We start from the raw sequence: 20490 nt of genomic DNA, 5'->3' as shown, positions 1-20490 counted from the left end.
CCAGTTGCCGGGCTCTCCTCTGAGTCTCCAAGTCTCCCCTTCTGTCCCAGCTGATCTCCCTGCCGGTGAGGAAGCTTCCCCAGGTGTGGCAACCTCTCCTCACCTTCATCTCCCTGCCAGGGGTACAGGTCCCATCCTGCTTCCTCTCCTCTTCCTTTTCCCTTCTTCTATCTTTCATGCTACTTGGTTATATGGGGATCTTTCTTGTCCTTTTAGGTGTCCAAGGTCCTCTGCTAGTGTTCAGCAGGTGCTCTGGGAGAATTGTTCCACTTGTAGATGTATTCCCAGTGCATTTGTGGGGAGAGGGCAACTCCACGTCCTCCTACTCCTCTGCCGTCTTGGAAAAAGCCTATCTCCCCTTTAATAAAAGCATTCTTTTAATTTTTTTCTGGAGTCTTATATTCAGTATACTAAGATAGGAAATGTTGATGGGCAACTATCAATGTCATGTTGTTGATATAAGGAGAGATGTTACTAGGCATTCAGAATTACTTCACTGTTTTCCACCTCTGGTGGCCTTCTCATCAACCCCATTGCCTTCTGGAACAGGCCGGCAGAGGTTTTGAGGAGTAGGTGGCTGTGTTACTTCTTTCCTGCTCATGTGAAGGTAGATCTGTGTGGCTAAGCATCTGAGTAGCTGAATCTTAGCTATGAAGATGCAGAAACTGTCACCCCTGATTGATGCAGGATTCCAAATCCATGTAACCCCTTGTGATAATAATATGAAGATGACAGCAGCCCAACAGTTGTTGAGTACTTACTCTAGGTACTGGGCCCTGTGCTAATAAGGACTTTGTAAGCATTTTATCATTTAATCCACAAAAAGCCTCTATGAGTTATATACCATCCTAATTCCCATCTTATTTATGTGGAAGCTCAGAGAAGATAACTTGCCTGAGATCACACTGTTAGTAATCACATCAGAGCCAAGACACAAAAGTCCATAGGTCTCTCAGATTCCAAAGCTTTATCCATTACGTTAGACCTGAATTCAGAGATCATCCTTCAGTATAGAATTTGGTGGGGTGGGGGGGAGTTTCAGTTTCCTTGGAATTTTTCTCTATAATGAACTCTGTCATTTGATTTACAGGAAAGAACTGTCAGACTGTATTGGCTCCCTGTTCCCCAAACCCTTGTGAGAATGCTGGTGTTTGCAAAGAGGCACCAGATTTTGAGAGTTACACCTGCCTGTGTGCTCCTGGCTGGCAAGGTAACAACATGGGAATGGGGAAACCAAGAGCCTTAAACAAGGTGGTCAGGTTATCTGATGACACGGAGGACCTGGTCTTTTGAGGCTTGCCCTCTTTTGTTAAGAACGGAGGCCATGTATAGAAGCTGCTAACTGGAATGTTTTAGAAAGCCGAAAGCCTTTCCGTTTTGCATGTCTCTGGGGCTAGAGGACTCCCACCAGAGTCTGAAACCATGATGTTCTACAGGGCATTGTAGCATCAACTGCTAGGGGCACAGAAGCCTTCAGGGACTTCCAAAAGCAGGAGACCAACCGGAATATCCTTGGAGTAGCCCCACCTACCCCAGCTGAAGCTCAGGCCCCACATAAATTTCTGTGGGAATCGACTTCCAAAGACTGGACCGTTCATTGCCCCTGTGTTTCCAGGTCAGCGGTGTACAGTTGACATTGACGAGTGTGTCTCCAAGCCCTGCATGAACCACGGTCTCTGCCATAACACCCAGGGCAGCTACATGTGCGAGTGTCCTCCAGGCTTCAGTGGTATGGACTGTGAGGAGGACATCGATGACTGCCTTGCCAGTGAGTATGCCAGCCTGCTCCTAAGCCCCCGAGGGAGAGGAGAGCGTAGGGAGCAGAGCAGAACTCAGCGGAGGTGCTCGCCTCTCAGTGCCGAGACGGGCCGTCCAATAGTTTACCATGTGTCTTTAGTCTTTGTACTTTAAAAATCTTCATTTTGAAGCCAGTGACTTTAGGAGTTAAGGCAGGGTAGTCCCTTCTAAGTATTGCCTTACTGATTTTTGTACATTGACGAAGTGGGAACAATGCTATGACAGCTTTTTTAGAAAAGCACATCTCTTGACGTATCATTAACATACAGCACACTGCCAGTATTTAAATGTACCAGTCAATAAGTCTTGCCGTACGACAACTGAAACCAATACTCAAGATACTGAACATGTCCACCCCCCTGAAAGTATTCTCATCTCTTTTGTAACTTAACTCTCCTTTCCACTTTCCTGTCCCAGGCAACCAGGGATCTATCTCTGTCACTATGGATTTGTGTGAATTTTTTTACAGTTTTATATAAATAGAATCATATAATGAAAACTCTTTTCTGAAGAGAGGGAATATGAGTTCTAAAGGTTTTACTGAGTAATTCTGTTTTGTAATCTTGCTAAACTCACTTATCATTAATTCCAGATTAGTATAGCTTCTGGTTTAGTTTAGATTCCTAGGATTTTTTTATAGAGATAATACACTATGTTATTTCTGAATAAATACAACTGCTATACCTTTTATTTCTTTTCTGTATTCGTTTATTTCTAAATCTGTACGCATTTTATTTATTTTTCTTGCATTATTGCACTGACTTCAGTAAATGCAGAATAGAAGTGGTGAGAGAAGCTGGTCCTGCCTTGTTCTTGATTCTAAGGGAAAAGCATCAAATTGAGGAATTTACCTCAGTTTACCTCAATTTGGTGAGAATTTTGCAATTTACCTTCAGTTGGCTGAGAATTTTCTTCCTTTTAATAATGAATGAGGGTTACTTTTCTTTCAGATGATTTTTCAGTATCTCTTGAGATGGTAATACTGTTTTTTAAGGTCTTTTAATGTAAGTGAATTATGTTAATTGATTTTCAAATGTTGAACTGACCTTAAATTTCTGGGATAAATTCTACTTGGTCATGATGTGTTATCTCTCTCATATATTGTTGGATATTATTTACTCAAATTTTGCTAAGGATTTTTGTATCTGTGTTCATGGGGCATGTTCTCTAATTTTCTTATACTATATTTGTATAGTTTTGATAAGAGGGTGATGCTGGCCTCATAGAACAAATCAGAAAGTGTTCCCTTTCTATTTTCTGGAAGACTTTGAGTAGAATTAGTATCATTTCTTCTAAACATCTAGGCCTAGAATTTTCTTTCTGGGAAGCTTTTTTAATTATAAATTTAATTCCTTTAATAGGTGTTCAGGGTATCTATTTCTTTTTCATTGAGCTTTGGTGATTTGCATCTTTCAAGGAATGAGTTTTACTTTATCTAAGTTGTCAGAATTGTTGGCATTGAGTCTTTCATGATATTCCTTTATTGTACTTTTAATGTTTATTTTAAAATGGGGTTATTTCCCTTCTCTTATTTCAGATATTGGTTATTTATGTCTTCTCTCTTTTTTCATCTGGTTGCTCTCGGTAGAGCATTATTGGTTTTAGTAATCTATCTATCTGTTTATGTATTATGTATACTTATGTATGTAGGTATGTATTTATTTATAATCTTTTAAATGAACCCAGTTTTAGTTTCATGATTTTTCTCAGTTGTTTTACTGTTTCCTATTTCATTGATTTCTGCTCTTTAGTCTTTTCATTGCCTACTTTAGTTTTAGTTTGCCCTTCTTTTTCTAGTTTCTTAAGATGGAAGTTTAGATTTTGTTTCATTCCACTACTTCTAAAATAAGCATTTAATGCTATACATTTTCCCTCAAAACACTGCTTTAGCTGTATTTCACAAATTTTGATGTGTCATGTTCTTTTCGTTCAGCTCAAAATACTTTCAGGTTTCCATTTGGATTTGTTCTGTGACCCATAAGTTATTTAGAAGTGTGTTCTTTAGTTTCCAAATATCTTTTGTTGCTGATTCCTTCCAGGTAGGTTTTGTTACTGATTTCTAGTTTAATTCCATTGTGATCAGTGAACATTCTCCACATGATTTGAATTACTTTAAATTTATTAAAGCATGTCATATGGCCCAGTGTATGGTCTGTCTTGGTAAATGTTCTGTGTGCATTTGAAAAATGAAATGAGGGAAGAAAGGAAGAGAGGGAGGGAAAAGAAAGCAAAGATAGATTAGCGCAGGGGGCTGATTACTATCTATTCCATCCTACCCAACCCACTCCACCACCACATACACCTTTTGAAAATCTGTATTGTTACTTCTGAGATTCTGTGTATTGGGGCATATATTTGATTTACAAATGCAAGTTTGTGGGACAAATACAAGTTTTATGACTATTAAGTTTGCAAAACTGTTAGTGGTATATGGAGAGTTCATTCCAGGTATTAAACAGATTCTTATTATTAAGAATCTCAGGGAAGTGTTACTGCATTCATTTTCATAAATGGAGGAGTCAGGGCAAAACAGATGCAAAGAAAAGTCAGAATTGTTTCTGTTCTTTGTGTGACTCAGTGCAGGGTACTCACCTTTATGAGTCTAAGGTTAACTTGATGCTGCTGTTCAGAGTTCTAATTCTTGTGTGCAATGGCTTAGATCCTTGCCAGAATGGAGGTTCCTGTGTAGATGGAGTGAATACTTTCTCCTGCCTATGCCTTCCGGGCTTCACTGGGGACAGGTGTCAGACAGACATGGATGAGTGTCTGAGTGAACCCTGTAAGAACGGAGGGACCTGCTCTGACTATGTCAACAGCTACACCTGCAAGTGCCAGGCGGGATTTGATGGAGTCCACTGTGAGGACAACATTGACGAGTGCACTGAGAGGTGAGCAGCCCGTGTCCTCAGGCACCAGTGTCTTAGGGGCAAAGGGAGAAACAGGAGGAAACTACAGAGCACAGTACTGGGATCAAGGGACAGGCATAAGGCATCCACTTGGATCCCACCCCATAATCACCTCTTATTTCCTGGTTCCTGAGTCCTTGTAGACATCTAGTTACAAGCTCAAAGGTTAGAGGTTGAAAAACTTAGTGAGAGGGCTTCCCTGGTGGCACAGTGGTTGAGAGTCTGCCTGCTGATGCAGGGGACACGGGTTCATGCCCCGGTCCGGGAGGATCCCACATGCCGCGGAGCGGCTGGGCCCGTGAGCCATGGCCACTGAGACTGCGTGTCCGGAGCCTGTGCTCCGCAACGGGAGAGGCCACAGCAGTGAGAGGCCCGCGTACCGCAAAAAAAAAAAAAAAAAAAAACAACTTAGTGAGATGGGTCATCATTTGTTGCTTGCATAGGGAACAGAAAGAGCTATAATTCTATTCCATATCCTTTTGGTCTCTTGTTCATTTTAGTTGACAATTAAGAAATTCCTATTTCTTTGCAGATTTGTCATCCCTCTTTAAGTAATTTCTGGGAGGTTTGTTTCTTTTTTAATTATCAACAAATTTGTTCTGTTTCTCTTCCATAAAGAAATCTAGAGTCAAGAGCTATTTATTTAACACTTCCCTTATAAATTAAATTGACTTAGGGATAAAGTGAAATTTGAGACATGGAAAGCTACAGAAGCACGGGGTAAAACTTGGAAACCTTCAGTTTCTTTAGGAACCTCAGCCTCTAATAAGCTCAGACTTTTAAATACTCCTCTAACCTTTTTGGCTGTGCAAAGGAAGCTGAGATTCAGGCTGACTGGTGCCCATTCTAGTTTGGAAAAAGGTAAAGTTTACTGGATATAGGAGTTTTGGGTGCTCAGGAGTATTTGCCTCTGTAATATCTTAGATTCCAGGAACCTTAGTTTTTAAATAGCAGGTCAGAGGAACCAGATTGCATAGCTAATGTTGTTCTCCTGTTTGCTTCTTAGCTCCTGTTTCAACGGTGGCACATGTATCGATGGGATTAACTCCTTCTCTTGCTTGTGCCCTGTGGGCTTCACTGGCCCCTTCTGCCTCCATGAGATCAATGAATGCAACTCTCATCCATGCCTGAATGAAGGAGTATGTGTTGATGGCCTGGGTACCTACCGCTGCATCTGCCCATTGGGCTACACTGGGAAAAACTGTCAGGTAATTAGACTCCATCCCATTCATTCAGCTCCCTCAGAATAGTTGAATATTACACCTATTCCTTTTCTAGGCAGAATAAGCCCCACCCAAAAGAGAAAGTTCTGGGTCTTAGGGATGTCCCTGAGATAAATCTGGAGAGCTTCTTAATAGCTGGTAGATTCCAAAATGGTGACACTGGCAAGATTATATGGATTAACAAATATAAAATTGTTATAACAGGCTAACCAAGAACTGCAGAAAATGCATGTGGGAAATAAGCACATAGATATCATTTAGGAAATACAAAAAGGGAAATAAAGAACAATCAAAATACGATTTTTAAAATTCAGGTACAACATCTAAGGGGATAATGAGAATTATCATGTCTTGCAATATTGTAACAGTCTCAAAACCGAGCTATTCACATGTCTTTTAAATTCAACTATTTATAATAATATACGTTTTCATAGACTCTTATAAGGGAAGGACCCCTCAGAGCTGACTGGTCTAGCCTTTCATTTCGTGGAAGAAGAAACTGAGCCCCAGAGGGGCAAAGTAACTTTTCCAAGGTTGCGTACCAAACAGCATTGTGTTTAATTTTATGTAGCTTTACCTCTCAAACAATGGTACATGATAGAATAACAGCAGTCCAAAGAACTTAGGAATAAATGGCCACGTTTAACTAGACTTACAGAGTACACTTCAATAAGGCTTTGCTGTAAGCAAAGGTGCTGTAAGCAGCTCTGCCTGTTAAACAGCTTGTTGCTGATTCTGTGGATCAGGAGGGTTTTTTTTTTTTTTTACATCTTTATTGGAGTATAATTGCTTTACAATGGCGTGTTCGTTTCTGCTTTATAACAAAGTGAATCAGTTATACATATACATATGTTCCCATATCTCTTCCCTCTTGCGTCTCCCTCCCTCCCACCCTCCCTATCCCACCCCTCCAGGTGGTCACAAAGCACGAGCTGACCTCCCTGTGCTATGCGGCTGCTTCCCACTAGCTATCTACCTTACGTTTGGTAGTGTATATATGTCCATGCCTCTCTCTCGCTTTGTCACAGCTCACCCTTCAGGAGGGTGTTCTTCACAGGGCTCCTGCTTGTTCTCACAGTGCAGACTACAGGTGCTCATGGAGCGCTCTGCCCTTCCCCCTTTCTTTCACAAAAGGTCTGTACTGTTGAGTATGGCCTTCCTCTCCCCGGGGGCCAGGCCACCCCATGTGAGTTTTGGAGAAGGTGCTAGTTCACTTACAGTCTTTGTCTCATGCTTTTCATAAGCCTGAGTTTCTCCCATCAGATAAGCTCTTTGACAGTTTTTAGGTTTATTAACAGACTTTAAGTCCTTTCACTCTATTCACCGCAGACAGACTTGATCAAGCCCCACGTGGATTTCTCACTCAGGAGCAGCACGTAGGAGCTGTCTGACAGCTTTAACTCTCTCTTTCTTTCTAGCCCCATAGGGTGGCCATGTTTCTAGACGTAAGTGTGGTGTAGGGGATAACTTAACCTATTGGGCTTCCTCAAATTCTTAAACTTGTGTGGTAAGAATTTTTAAATAGCAGAGCTAAAAGGAATTAGACTGTATAAAATGATTGGATTATCTGGGGACAGTGGATCTAAGTTTAAGGCTTGGGTGAGGGCTCTTTTTTTAAATTATTAATTAGTATGCTTTCCTTTGATTTCTTAAAATGCAATGTAACTTTTTTTTCGTTTCTGGTGTCTGAATGTTGATGTATGTGTATGCCCCTGTTTCAGACCCTGGTGAACCTCTGCAGTCGGTCTCCATGTAAAAACAAAGGTACTTGCATTCAGGAGAAAGCACAGTCCCGGTGCCTGTGTCCGTCTGGATGGGCTGGTGCTTACTGTGACGTGCCCAATGTCTCCTGTGAGGTTGCGGCCTCCCACAGAGGTGAGCTGTGCCCCCTCAGACTCAAGGGTCCGTCCACAAAGTATTGACTGACCAGCAGCGTTTTAGGGCAAATATTGTTATCATGGGAGGAGAGGGAAGGGAAGACAGGAGTGGATGGAGAAGACTCTGGAGAAAGGGTCTGAAACAGAAGGTGAAAGGGCAGAGAAACAGCTCTAGAGATTCCAAAAAGAAAGGTATTTGAAGTGAAAGGAAGGCATATTCCACTTTCAGAGCTTGTTTATTTTTAATATAAAGCTGGTACCGAGGATTGTGAACTAGACAATAATAAAGTTTGATGTGTCAACCGGCTTAGATTAGTTGGTCTGAACCTGACGTGTTGTATGCCCTTCCGTGATGTTTCTTCCTCCACTGGGTTTCCCAGGGGTGCCCGTTGACCGCCTGTGCCAGCACTCAGGCATCTGTATCAGTGCTGGCAACTCGCATCACTGCCAGTGCCCCCTGGGCTACACCGGGAGCTACTGTGAGGACCAGCTGGATGAGTGCTCGTCCAATCCTTGCCAGCACGGAGCCACCTGCAGGGACTTCATTGGTGGATACAGATGTGAGGTGAGTAAGATGAGCAGGGAGAGGTCAGAGACCTCCCAGAAGATGGCACAACTCCTACGAACATTAGCGTATTGAGTTTAGCTGCTTATGTCTTATTTTCACAATTTATAGATTTTTTTTTCCAGTTACAATTACAGTGTTTACTAATCACTGGTTTTTTTTCAGTCCCCCTGTGCAATAAGTTAAAATAGCTCTGGTAAGATAATTTTACAGAGGTCTGGAACCATCTTCCACAGGGCTGCTTCCAGGATTCAAAGCCAACCTTCGCCTGCTGTGCATTTCACAGTCCCACCCAGCCCTGCGGCTCCTGGTATTTCCCTGAATAGCAGTTGAGATAGGAGAAGCCACTTTGAGGCGTGTCCCTTTGACCCATGTCATCTTTGTATACAGTCATTGATCAACCAACTAATAATTCTCTCAAAAAAATGTTGCTTAGCCTGTTCTGTGTAGTGTCATACTGTTACATGTGTATACTTGAGGATGTGTGTGTCTTTTAAGGGACATGTCATGTCTTCTTAATGTCTGGGCTGATAATGGTTAGATCAAGATTTTAACAAAAGACCAGAGACATGGATTTGATCCCAATTTAGACCACCAAGCAACCCTGAGAAAAGCTTTGCTTGTCTACTTATCATAAATGAGCCAAAGATGGCATCTGTATATTGGTCCCTAAGTTGTTTATTTCTTCACAGCAGGCTGAGACCTGGTAGCTCAAAAACCACTGGAACCAAACTCAAATTTTGACACATCCAGTTGTTTTAAACATAGCCTTAATAAGTAGAATTTAGCCACTTAGAGCCTGCCTGCTTTGTATATTCTGCAAACCTGCAGCAGACACTGCTAGCCATAGGTAAGATAAGCCCCAGGACATGAAGATACCAAGCCACAGCTGCCCTTCAGAGCTCTCTGATGCACAGACCTTGGCCTGGCTGCTGAGTGATATCACCAAACACGTCAGCCCCATCTCTGTAACCCCCTTCCCTCCAAGTTCATCTGCCCTCCTCTCCTTACCCTCTTTCTCCCTCTGGATGATCTTATGCTGTGAGGGACTCAAAGCATTTCCCAAATAGAGCCACCTTGTGGTCGGTATCTTCTTTCTTGATGAGCCCTAAAAGCCCTGGAACCCCTACCTCTAGCCCAGCTAGCTAGCCCACCTCTCTGGGCCCTCACCCCATACCAGTCAGTTTCTCACACTTAAACATGTAGTTTCCTGAACCTGGAGATCAATACATGTGATATCTTTACTACCATCCACATATACCGTTAGAGTGAGTCACCGGGTCCTCATCACATACAAAGGAATGCATATTTTAGGGGAAGCCTGCACACAGGAGGGACGACAGTTTTGCACAGGCATCATCTGAAATATCGCTCAGAACATTCAGTCCTTGCCTTCCCCTTCAAGTGGCTTTTTGTCACTTTCGGCTGGAAGTGATAAATGCCAGTAAGATGTGAGCTAACTGCACGAGATTGTTAGTAGAGAGTGTGATGATGCCAGAGAAGCGTACAAGGGCTGGGGGAAGAGGGTCACAGGTAACTTACCAGATCTCATTTGCTCTCAAGGTCTGTGTCCTACAATGGGCCAATATTTCTTGTTCGTTTTGCTTGCTCTTGGCAGTGTGTCCCAGGATATCAGGGTGTCAATTGCGAGTATGAAGTGGATGAGTGCCAGAACCAGCCATGCCAGAACGGAGGCACCTGTATCGACCTTGTGAACCATTTCAAGTGCTCCTGCCCACCAGGCACTCGGGGTATGAAATCAGCCTTACCTGTCTTCCATCCAGGGCATTCTCTAAGTTATAAATGCATTTTTAGTGTTGAGTGGGTTTTTAAAAATCAAACATTATCTGAATCCTGGTAATTCAAGCCATTTCATTCATCTCTTGCCTAGCTCTGATGTTCTGACTCCAATTCTGTCTGGTTGTTGTTGAGATCCGTGAAACACAGAATGTGAAAATGACATAAGGTTGCAACAAAGTTAATCTGGCTAGCAAGATTTCTTGGTGCTTCTCGGGAAGACAGCTAGTGGCCTCTTGAAAAAATAATTCATATTTACCAGCTCATGTTATTTTTTTAAACTTGCCAAGTTTTGCCTCCATAAAGTGGGGAAATGAATGACATGAAAACATTTGCCTATTTTCATAAGGCCAGGGGAGAATACTGATGGCCCAAGACTGTAACTAAGAATTGCAGTAAGACCTAATGAGATACAACCCTAGATGGTGGGTGATGGAGCCATCATTTTGCCAGGGACATTCCCCTGCCTCCAAACAATCTCTTGGAAGAGATGTAGTTATAATGGTACCTGCTCTGAGCAGCTTGTGAAAAAAAGAAAAAGTAAGAGGCCATCCACAATGGTGGGAAATCGATTCTCATTGTCAAAGAGAATAGAATGTTAGAGAAATATTTATACTGTCTTAGACCTTTGTGTCAGTGAATTTTGGTAATTTACCCTTCTTGAGTTCAGAGTTTGACTAAATTAAAATGGAAGAGTACCCCACTAGTAGGCTAGTTATTGAGCAATGAGGTTAACGGGGAAGAAAAAATTAGGGAGAAACAGCCTTTGAATATTTGAAGATTTGTCCTGTAAAAGTACTGAGTTCTCTGCTCAGTACCTGAAAGAGAAGTAGAAGTTAATTTTGACTTGCTGTTAGCTTGGTCCTTTGAATACTTGTACTGTATGGGACAAGCTGTGATGCTGGTAGTAGCAAATTAAACCTCAAATCTCAGTGGCTTAACACAACAATTTTTTTTTTTTTGTCACTCAGATCAAGTCTGAGTGTGTTGGGCTACCTCTCTTTATATTTTAGAAATGTGGCTTGCAGCACGGGGCCTCCAAGACCTCCACAGCAGGGGAAGAGGGACAGACTTACAGGGTCATGCAGCAGCTTTCAATACCTCAGTCTGGAAGTGACACCCATCACTACTGCTCACAGTATACTGGCCAGAAGTAGTAAAATGGTCTCAACCTGGCTTCAAGGGAGACTGGGAAATGTAGGCAAGCACATGGATATTCATCTACACTAAAATCTCTGCTATACCATTAACTTTTTTTTTTTTTTACCGTTAACTTTTTATTAATTAGAGGTATCAGTCCTAGAATGGATCGTTTCATAAGGCAACGAAATTTCTCTCTTCTAACCATTTGTTAAGGATGGCTGAAATGATAGTTTTGCTATTATTATTAACAGTCTTTTTCTTCTGGTACTTTGAGTGTGTCATCCCATCCCATGTGATTTGACCTCCATTTTTTTAATGAGAAATTAGCTGCTAACCTTATTGAGGATCCCTGTACATGATGAGTCTCTTCTCTCTTGATGCTTTCAAAATTCTCTGTCTTTTGTGATGTGTGTAGGTGTGGATCTCTTTGAGTTTGTCATACTTAGAACTCGTTGAGTTATTATACTGTTGTGTTTGGTTAGATATGTGGAGTGGTATTTATTTCTCTCTGGCCCTTGGTGAACATTCCAGAGGACTCTCAAGTCCCACAGCCTCATTGCTAGAGTTACCACTATTGCTTTTCTTTCTATACTCCTGAGCTTTGGATCCTGGCCTGGGTTGCCTCCAGTCCCCCACGTCAAGAACTAACTGTAATAGTTCTTCTGCCTCAGGCTGAGGTTGACCTCTCTTTTACTTGATAGGTCTGTTCATGACTGCTGGTTCTATTCTGATGGGAGGATAAGCATCTGTGTTCATTTTACTAGCAGTCCATAGAATACCATATATTCTATGAGAGTGGGAGCACATACCGGTTTGCTTTTACTTTGCAATTTTTGATTTTGTTTGTTAATAGGTAATGTATGCACATGGTCCACAATTTTATACAACCCCCCGCCCCAACACACACACACACACACACACACACACACACACACACACACACACGTAGAAAGAGCATACAGTGAAAAATCTCTTTCCCATATACCTAGTTCTCCTTCTCTCACAAACAAGTAAACACCACTTTTCTTTAGTTTTCTGTGTATCTTTCTTGAGTTTTTTTTTAATGTATCCTTCAGAGTTTCTTTATGTATATAGAAGCCAAGGACAAAGATATTTTTAATACCCACTTCTTACTCCAAAGATAGATTAGACACAGTATTTTGCACTTGGTTTTTTTTTTTTTAACTTAATTGGAGATGTTTCTATATCAAAATATAGAACCTCCTTAATCTTTTTTATTCTGCAGAAATCCCTTTTATGGGCATACCATATTTTACTTAACCAGTGCCCTAATGATAGAAATGTGAATTGTCTAGCATGTGTGTAAGTGTATTTGTAGAATAAATTTTCAGAAATGGAATAGCTGGATTAGAGAATAGGTGCATTTGTAATTTTGGTTGATATTACTGAATTGCACTGTATGAGCAAACCTGTGGGCTTCTCCTCAATGTGAATGGACATACTCTCATTTAAGAGTCATTTGGTTTTCTTTTTTCTATGGTTTCTGTGTTCATATCTGTATCCTTTTTTCCTGTTATGTTGTTTATCTTAATATTTTACAGAGAACAGATGTCTATGAAACAAAATATAAGTATATTCCCGATGTATTGCTTTTTGTTTTTTAATTTTCTTTATGGGAATTTTTCATGCAGAGATTTTTATTTTTAATCAGGTTGAATTTATCAGGGTTTTTTTTATGGTTTCTGTGTTTTGAATCCTAGTCAGCAACACTGTTCACATTCTAAGATTATAAAGGAATTCTCACATATTTTCTTCAAGTACTAGAATACTGGAGAACTTTTTCCATATGGCTACTGATTTGTCCCAACACAATTTACTGAATATTTGATCTTTCGTACAGTGATTTGAGATGGCACCTTTATCAAATTCTAAATTCCCATGTGTATTTGGGTGTTTTTCTGGGCTTTCCTTTTTGTTCTGTTATTCTATTAATTTATCAATGCCTCTCTGCTTTAAATATTAAGGGTCTTCTTTTTCACAGTTTTCCAGGCTGTGGTTATAGTTTGTTTTTCTATATAATTTTAGAATCAGATTGTCTATTAAAAATCCTGTTAGTATTTTTATCGGAGTCACATTAAATTTATGAATTTGTGTAAAGAAGACTGACATCTTTATGATGAGGAGTCTTCCTAACCAAACCATAGTGTCTTTCCATTTATTCAAGTTTCCTTTTGAGCCTTTCAGGTCTATTTTAAAGCCTTCACGTAGGTGTAGCACATTTCTTGTTAAGATTATTCTTAGGTATTTTATCTTTTGCTACTGCTATTGAAAATGAGGCCTTTTCTTACATTTTTCTTTTCTTTCCAATAGTCTTGCTATTACAAGTGGTAGGAATACAGAACTGCTTTCCTTTCTTTTGCAATTTTTTGAATTAATCATGAAATCATTTCTAGAATAGTCATTGATTTCTTTTGTTTCTTTCTCAAAAATATTTACGGATACTCATGCTTGATGGCTCATTTACAACTACAGCACATTGAATGAGTTCTGTTTTAAATGGAATAACCTTTGAGCTCTCCACAGGATACTTCCCCTCTGTTTTTTCAATACAAGATATTAGTGCACTTATACTATTTTACAGGAAAAGTCAATTACGTCACTCAAAATTTACTTCCAATTCTTACCAAGAATTCTTCCAATTCTTACTTGTAATCTATTTATTTATTTATTGCTATTTTTTAACTGTTTTTATATTTTGAATCAAAATGAATAAATTAATGGAAATAATGCTAGCTACTACCTAGTGAGCTGCTTCTTTCGGTTGTGTGGGAGAAAACGTGTGAAGCCCTGAGTACATTCTTTCCTTACTGCTGACCAAGAGGATAGCAGCTGCCCTTGATCAAGAGTGTGTTTTGCCCTGCCTGACCTAAAAGTTCCCACCGCAGACTGAGGAATGTAGCCTGACTAATTGTGAAAGTGCCAACAAGGGTGCTTCTCCCTTGCTGGAAAGCAGTGTTCCAAGGATTGTCATGATTTTCTCTCTCTCTTCTCTTTCGTCCAGGCCTGCTTTGTGAAGAGAACATCGATGACTGTGCCAGGGGTCCCCACTGCCTTAATGGCGGTCAGTGTGTGGATAGGATTGGGGGCTACAGTTGTCGCTGCTTGCCTGGCTTTGCTGGAGAGCGGTGTGAGGGGGACATCAACGAGTGCCTCTCCAACCCCTGCAGCTCTGAGGGCAGCCTAGACTGCATACAGCTTACCAACGACTACCTGTGTGTCTGCCGCAGTGCCTTTACCGGTGAGCGACTTTCCAGCCTCCCCAGCCACTCTGCCTCGGAGGGGGAGTTTAGTGAGGAAATTGGGTCCTGTATGACACATCCCAGACCCGAGTGAAGCTTTTCTCATATGTGAAAAACTAGACCAGCTTAATTCAAGGGCCCAATTTTTTCTTAGGTCTGTGCTCCATCGATGTTTGCTATTCCTGAGAGATGCTGTCTCTTTTGTTATACATTCATTATATCATATTGTAGCAGAAATATAAAAAAAAAGAAATAGAATGTTGGAAGTAGTTGAGCAAAATAACATTTTTAAATTGAGGTAAAACACACATAACTTAGTTTACCATCTTTACCATTTTTAAGTATACAGTTCAGTGATGTTTAGGACATTCACACTGTTACGCTACCATCCCCACCATCCATCTCCAGAACTCTTCATCTGAGCAAAATAACATCTTGTTTTCAGGAACCTTACATCTAACTCTGGTTTCATCACCCTGCCTCCTTTGGCATGTAGTGACTTGAGTTACTGGGTAGTTGCTGCCACTGTGACCTTTCCACCTCTGTGGGAATCCAGAGAGGCTTAGGGTCTTCTAGGACACTTAAAGGAAGTAGATCCAAATTGGGGTGTGTTTAACCAGAATTGGTTGATGAGGGTTTGAAAAGGAAAACTTCAGAAGTCACAAGTATGACCTGCCGTCTTAAGACTTGGCTGTGTTCATCACAGATTATAAAGATGACCAAGTCCTGCCTCAGCATAGGGACTTTATCACAGACACTTGCTAATTATTTCTGGAGGAGGGCAGCTTGATGACTTTGGGGAGCTAAAATAGTTGTTTATGTCTAAATATGGCAATGTCATCAGATACTCAGAAATCTGTTTTGCACTTCTGGGGTCCATCCGAATCTTATGCTGTAGAAGTAAGTATTCCTTGGGAGTCAGATGAGAGTCTGCAGTAGTCTACTTACTAATAGTTTGGCAAGTTGGACTCTGCTACATTCTGAGCCTATTATATCCAGACATTCTTCCTTCCAATGTTGAAGGTGTGCTACCTTTAAGAACTTGGGAATTTTATTAAAAATGGGATGGATTTTGAAATACAGAAGATGCCTAGGTACATTATCAAAAGAGAAACAATCCGTTATGAACATCATGCCTTCGAGGCAACCCTGGACAGAAAGAATATGAACAATCGGTCTGTAGTCTCATATCGGTCATGATGTGCTTGAGAAGCCAGAAGAGCAGAACTGACTCCTGTTCCTTTCATTACCTCTGAGGCTTCCTTTATTTGGAAACGATGATAAGCTCTTACAAAGAAAGAAGGAAATAGATGAAGGAAGGAATGGAGGACACCTTGAATTGGGGTTCCCTAGTCAGGAAGTGGTGTTTCTACATTTTCTACCCTTGTGAATAAAAAACCCTTTGACTCATTGATGGCGATTATGGTGGGGTGCTGATGCTGAGATGAACATCAAGGGACCATCAGTCCCTGAGCCCCGTGCAAACGGGGTGACTGCTCTTGCTTATTGTCTGCTGCTGTGATTTGAAGAAACGAACATCTGTAACTCCTGCCTCATTATTCTGGTTGGCCAAAATTACTGCTATTTTAGTTGCATTTTAATTTTTAAAGCCATCTCTTCCCTTCCAAGTGCCTGAAGGCCAGATGGGGCCTGAATCCTTGCCCCATGTCCCCGCCCCCCCATGATTTCATTTGCTTAGTTCAGTTTGTCATGGAACAGTGGGCTCAGGATACCTTCTGTTTTAGAACTGAACTGTGCCTAGAGATCATTAACTCTGGGAATATTAAGCTGTGTTTTGAAACAGTGCCAATCAGGTTACAGAAAGGCTAGAAAATGATTGAAAAGAGACGTCACTGATGAAAATTCGCTATAAACTGCAAATCACCCTTTTTCTTAGTTTTTTTCTTTTAATTTTTATCGTAGTATAGTTGATTTACAACGTTGTGTTACTTTCTGCTGTACAGCAAAGTGAATCAGTTATACATGTATACACTCTTTTTTAGATTCTTTTCCCATATAGGTCATTACAGAGTATTGAGTAGAGAGTGTCCTGTGCTATACAGTAGGGTCCTTATTAGTTATCTATTTTATATATAGTAGTGTGTATATGTTCATCACCATTTAGATGTATTGGTCTGGTGTAGCCTCTCTTATGGAATAGACGGTGTTAAAATGCAGTGAACACTTTTGCTGAATGTTTCTTTTGACTCATGAAAGCTAAAGTGCCTTCAGAAAAAGCTTAGATGTCATTTTCCTTTTTGTTTTTGGAGGGATTAGTCATTTTTTAAAAAAAAAAAAATCTTGTTTTGTGAGTCTTGTTTTGTGAGTTGATTCTTGTTTTGTGAGTCGATTCAGGCACGTATGTGCTTATTACTGTAGATAAGACAGAGGAGGGAACTGCCCTGAGTCGGTGATGGGCCACGCATGTTAAGATCCAATGAGTGCCTTCCTCATCCTCTTTTGTTCCCTTAGGATTAGACCTTAATTCTCATACCTCTCCCTCCTTCTCTAATCCTTTGACTGGCCCACATCCCAGGAGTGTTCTGTTCTGTAACTTGCAGTTACTACTTCTGCCTTTTAAAACACCCTTTCATTTTCTACTCTGAGGTCGTCACTGTGAAACGTTCGTCGATGTGTGTCCCCAGATGCCTTGCCTGAACGGAGGGACTTGTGCTGTGGCCAGCAACATGCCTGATGGTTTCATTTGTCGTTGTCCCCCGGTGAGTGCCGTGTTGCCTATTGAAGGAGGATGCTCTCTTCCACACAGTCTGTGACGAAGCTGAGATTAAACTTGGTGTTTCCGAGCTCTGTGGGGAACTATCTTGGTGGGGACGTTTCTTGATTTTAGCCTGTTTAGGAGAAAGTGCTTCAGTTTTCCATTTAGAACTGTTAAAAGACTTCCAGAAACAGTGAGCTCCCTGATCTGTGACTGTCAATCTTCAGAAGCACCAAGGGCAATGGAATGTTCCCTTGAAATGAGGGCTGGTGTCTCTGGCTTCTGGGTCTTGTGCTGGAGGGTAGTCTTACTGCCCAGATGGGGAGAGAGTTGGTTGGAAATGCCACCCTGCTCACATTCCTTGGCGGGGACTATTTGAGAGCAGGCTGCTTCTTCAACTAGAAGGAAGCCTAACGTTAGCCATTTGCTGTGCAAACACTTTTGCTACTGCCAGAGGCTAACACCTCTCTAACACAGATCACTATGTGTGGAGAGGTACCAAAAGGAAACCTGTCCAGTAACCTTGGCCTGGACTGAGCGAGAAGGCCAGGAACGAAATGGCATAGGAAAGTTTTTTAGACACCTAATACTCTGAAGTGAGGTTTTTCCCCTATAAAGTCACTGTATGAGTGATCTAATGACGCTTAGGAAAGGTGCTAATAGATACGGTGTCACCTGACTCTTATCCTACCATGAACTGTTGACTTCATTTCTAGAACTGAGCTCTTAGAGTGGGAAAATTCTATATTCATCCTATGGAACCGCCAGCCCTAACCTATAGGTTGACTTGAAGAGGTCTCTTCCTAGAACTTGGTCCAGGAGGCTACATGGAGGGATCTTAGCCAAGGGTCTAGCCTTTACCTCCCTAGAGGTGTGGCAGAGAGGGGGTTGGGAGGGAAAATGGGGCATGCCCTCAAGAGTCAGCCTGCCATTCTCATTCGTTCACTGATTTCCACAGGGATTCTCTGGGGCGAGATGCCAGAGCAGCTGTGGACAAGTGAAGTGTAGGAGAGGGGAGCAGTGTGTGCACACAGCCTCAGGACCCCGCTGCTTCTGCCCCAACCCCCAGGACTGCGACTCAGGCTGTGCCAGTAGCCCCTGCCAGCACGGGGGCAGCTGCTACCCTCAGCGCCAGCCTCCTTATTACTCTTGCAAGTGTTCTCCGCCGTTCTGGGGCAGCCACTGTGAATTCTACACAGCTCCCACCAGCACCCCTCCTGCCACCTGTCTGAGCCAGTATTGTGCCGACAAAGCTCGGGATGGCGTCTGCGATGAGGCCTGCAACAGCCATGCCTGCCAGTGGGATGGGGGTGACTGTTCCCTCACCATGGAGAACCCCTGGGCCAACTGCTCCTCCCCGCTTCCCTGCTGGGATTACATCAACAACCAGTGTGATGAGCTGTGCAACACGGCTGAGTGCCTGTTTGACAACTTTGAATGCCAGAGGAATAGCAAGACGTGCAAGTAAGCATCCAGTGTCCCCAGAACTGAGGGACACTGTCACTAACATACCTCGGTTTCTTGTTGTTGCTCCTAACCACTCCAGTGCTTCAGCCCAAGCTGCCTCTGCTTTTCGGACTGGTGCCCTGGGGCCCTCTCCTTCCTGGTGTCAGCCTTGTCCCAGCGCACGCTGCCCTGTGCTCTCCCTTGCTGACAGAGGGGCAGGAATGCTCACTGCACAGCCGCCCTCTCTCTGCCTGTCTCTGCTTCCTCGCCTGCTGCTCTCACAACCTCCTGGGGGAAATAACTTTTGGAAGTGTTGTTACCCACTCTCAGGCAGCCTCTCACATAACCTGCCTGCAGGATGGATGGAAAGGTCTGTACCTCTCTCTGTTTGCCCCATTCCTTTCCCTAAGACAGGGTTTCCCCATCAGGTTTATCAGGAAGCGCAAGCTAGCTTAGGCAACTTAACCCTCCAGGTCTTCATTGTTGCAGTTATAGGGGGCTTTGTGGGTTACATAATGACTTTCCATTTAGTCATCCCATTTAGTTTAACTCTGATTAATTTTCACCAACCTTGTGAGGCATAGGTATTGTTAATGGCCTTTCACAGGTGAGGGAACTGAGACCTAGAAGGTTCAAGAACTTGCCAAAGCACATATAGCTACTCCTGACCTGAGCTAGAGTGGCACAAGTTTTACTAGGTGGTGGAACCATCAATGGATGGGAGTGGGGGAGGAGAGGAGAGTGGAAATAAAATGATTTTTGCATCACCGGGCTTTGAGATTCAATTTCCTTTCCCCAGTGTTTGAAAGATACTGTACAAATTAGATCTGGTATCCTGTGTGGGACACACTGCTCCCCATCTATACCTTCCAGAGCTGGGATTCAATCTTGATTAGAAAAGAATTGGGCCATATCAACATGGTCCACTGTACAGCATCTCTTGATGGTACAGGGCTACTATCCAGTTTCTGGAAGCACTCTCTAGAGTCATGTTGTACTTCTGAAAGCCTAGAGGCAATGGATAAAAAAAAAATAAAGGAAGCATGAACCAAGTAGATTTAACAAGATTATGAGTTGTCTGGGGACCCATGAGTGTAGTGAGTACAGTTTTGTTTCTCATTCAGAGAGCACTCACTGACACTAAGGGGTGTAGACTGTATATACTCTAAGAAGACAGGGATAGGAGAGTCGCAGAAGGCTTCATGGGACATTCGGGATCTAATCTGAGCCATAGAAAATGGGTAGGAAAATCCACATTAGTTCCAAGGGGAAATCAAATAGAGCTCCGGTCTGGTCTGAGACCCTTACCTTGTTCTCTTCCTCCTCTGACTCCCCCTACCTAGATATGACAAATACTGTGCAGACCACTTCAAAGACAACCATTGTGACCAGGGATGCAACAGTGAGGAGTGTGGCTGGGATGGGCTGGACTGTGCTGCTGACCGGCCAGAAAACCTGGCAGAGGGTACCCTGGTCATTGTGGTGCTGATGCCACCTGAACAGCTGCTCCAGGATGCTCGCAGCTTCTTGCGTGCACTGGGCACCCTGCTCCACACCAACCTACGCATCAAACGGGATGCCCAGGGGGACCTCATGGTCTACCCCTATTACGGTGAAAAGTCAGCTGCCATGAAGAAGCAGAGATTGGCGCGCAGGTCCCTTCCAGGCGATCAAGAACAGGAAGTGGCTGGGTAAGTTTTAAATTTCTGAACTTCTTAAAGCTTAATTTTATCAAGCTGAGCGCTTTGATACACAGAAGT

At 42.3% G+C, this 20490-nt stretch overlaps 1 protein-coding gene across 1 annotated transcript in view; it reads left to right on the top strand.

Annotated features, from left to right (window-relative positions):
• NOTCH2 (notch receptor 2) overlaps positions 1 to 20490 on the top strand; it is a 177826-nt gene that overhangs the window by 145333 nt on the left and 12003 nt on the right. Inside the window, exons 16-26 of the mRNA XM_060028014.1 lie at positions 1091 to 1210; positions 1616 to 1768; positions 4457 to 4685; positions 5710 to 5911; positions 7648 to 7801; positions 8184 to 8368; positions 9987 to 10119; positions 14331 to 14567; positions 17176 to 17288; positions 18243 to 18748; positions 20074 to 20421. Of these exons, the coding sequence (XP_059883997.1) occupies positions 1091 to 1210; positions 1616 to 1768; positions 4457 to 4685; positions 5710 to 5911; positions 7648 to 7801; positions 8184 to 8368; positions 9987 to 10119; positions 14331 to 14567; positions 17176 to 17288; positions 18243 to 18748; positions 20074 to 20421 (2380 nt within the window). The remainder of the gene's footprint in view (positions 1 to 1090; positions 1211 to 1615; positions 1769 to 4456; positions 4686 to 5709; positions 5912 to 7647; positions 7802 to 8183; positions 8369 to 9986; positions 10120 to 14330; positions 14568 to 17175; positions 17289 to 18242; positions 18749 to 20073; positions 20422 to 20490) is intronic.

This window comes from Delphinus delphis, chromosome 1 (assembly GCF_949987515.2).
Source record: "Delphinus delphis chromosome 1, mDelDel1.2, whole genome shotgun sequence".
NCBI lineage: Eukaryota > Metazoa > Chordata > Mammalia > Artiodactyla > Delphinidae > Delphinus > Delphinus delphis.
The sequence above is the reverse complement of the archived record's forward strand: the minus strand, read 5'-3'. Positions and strand labels throughout refer to the sequence as shown.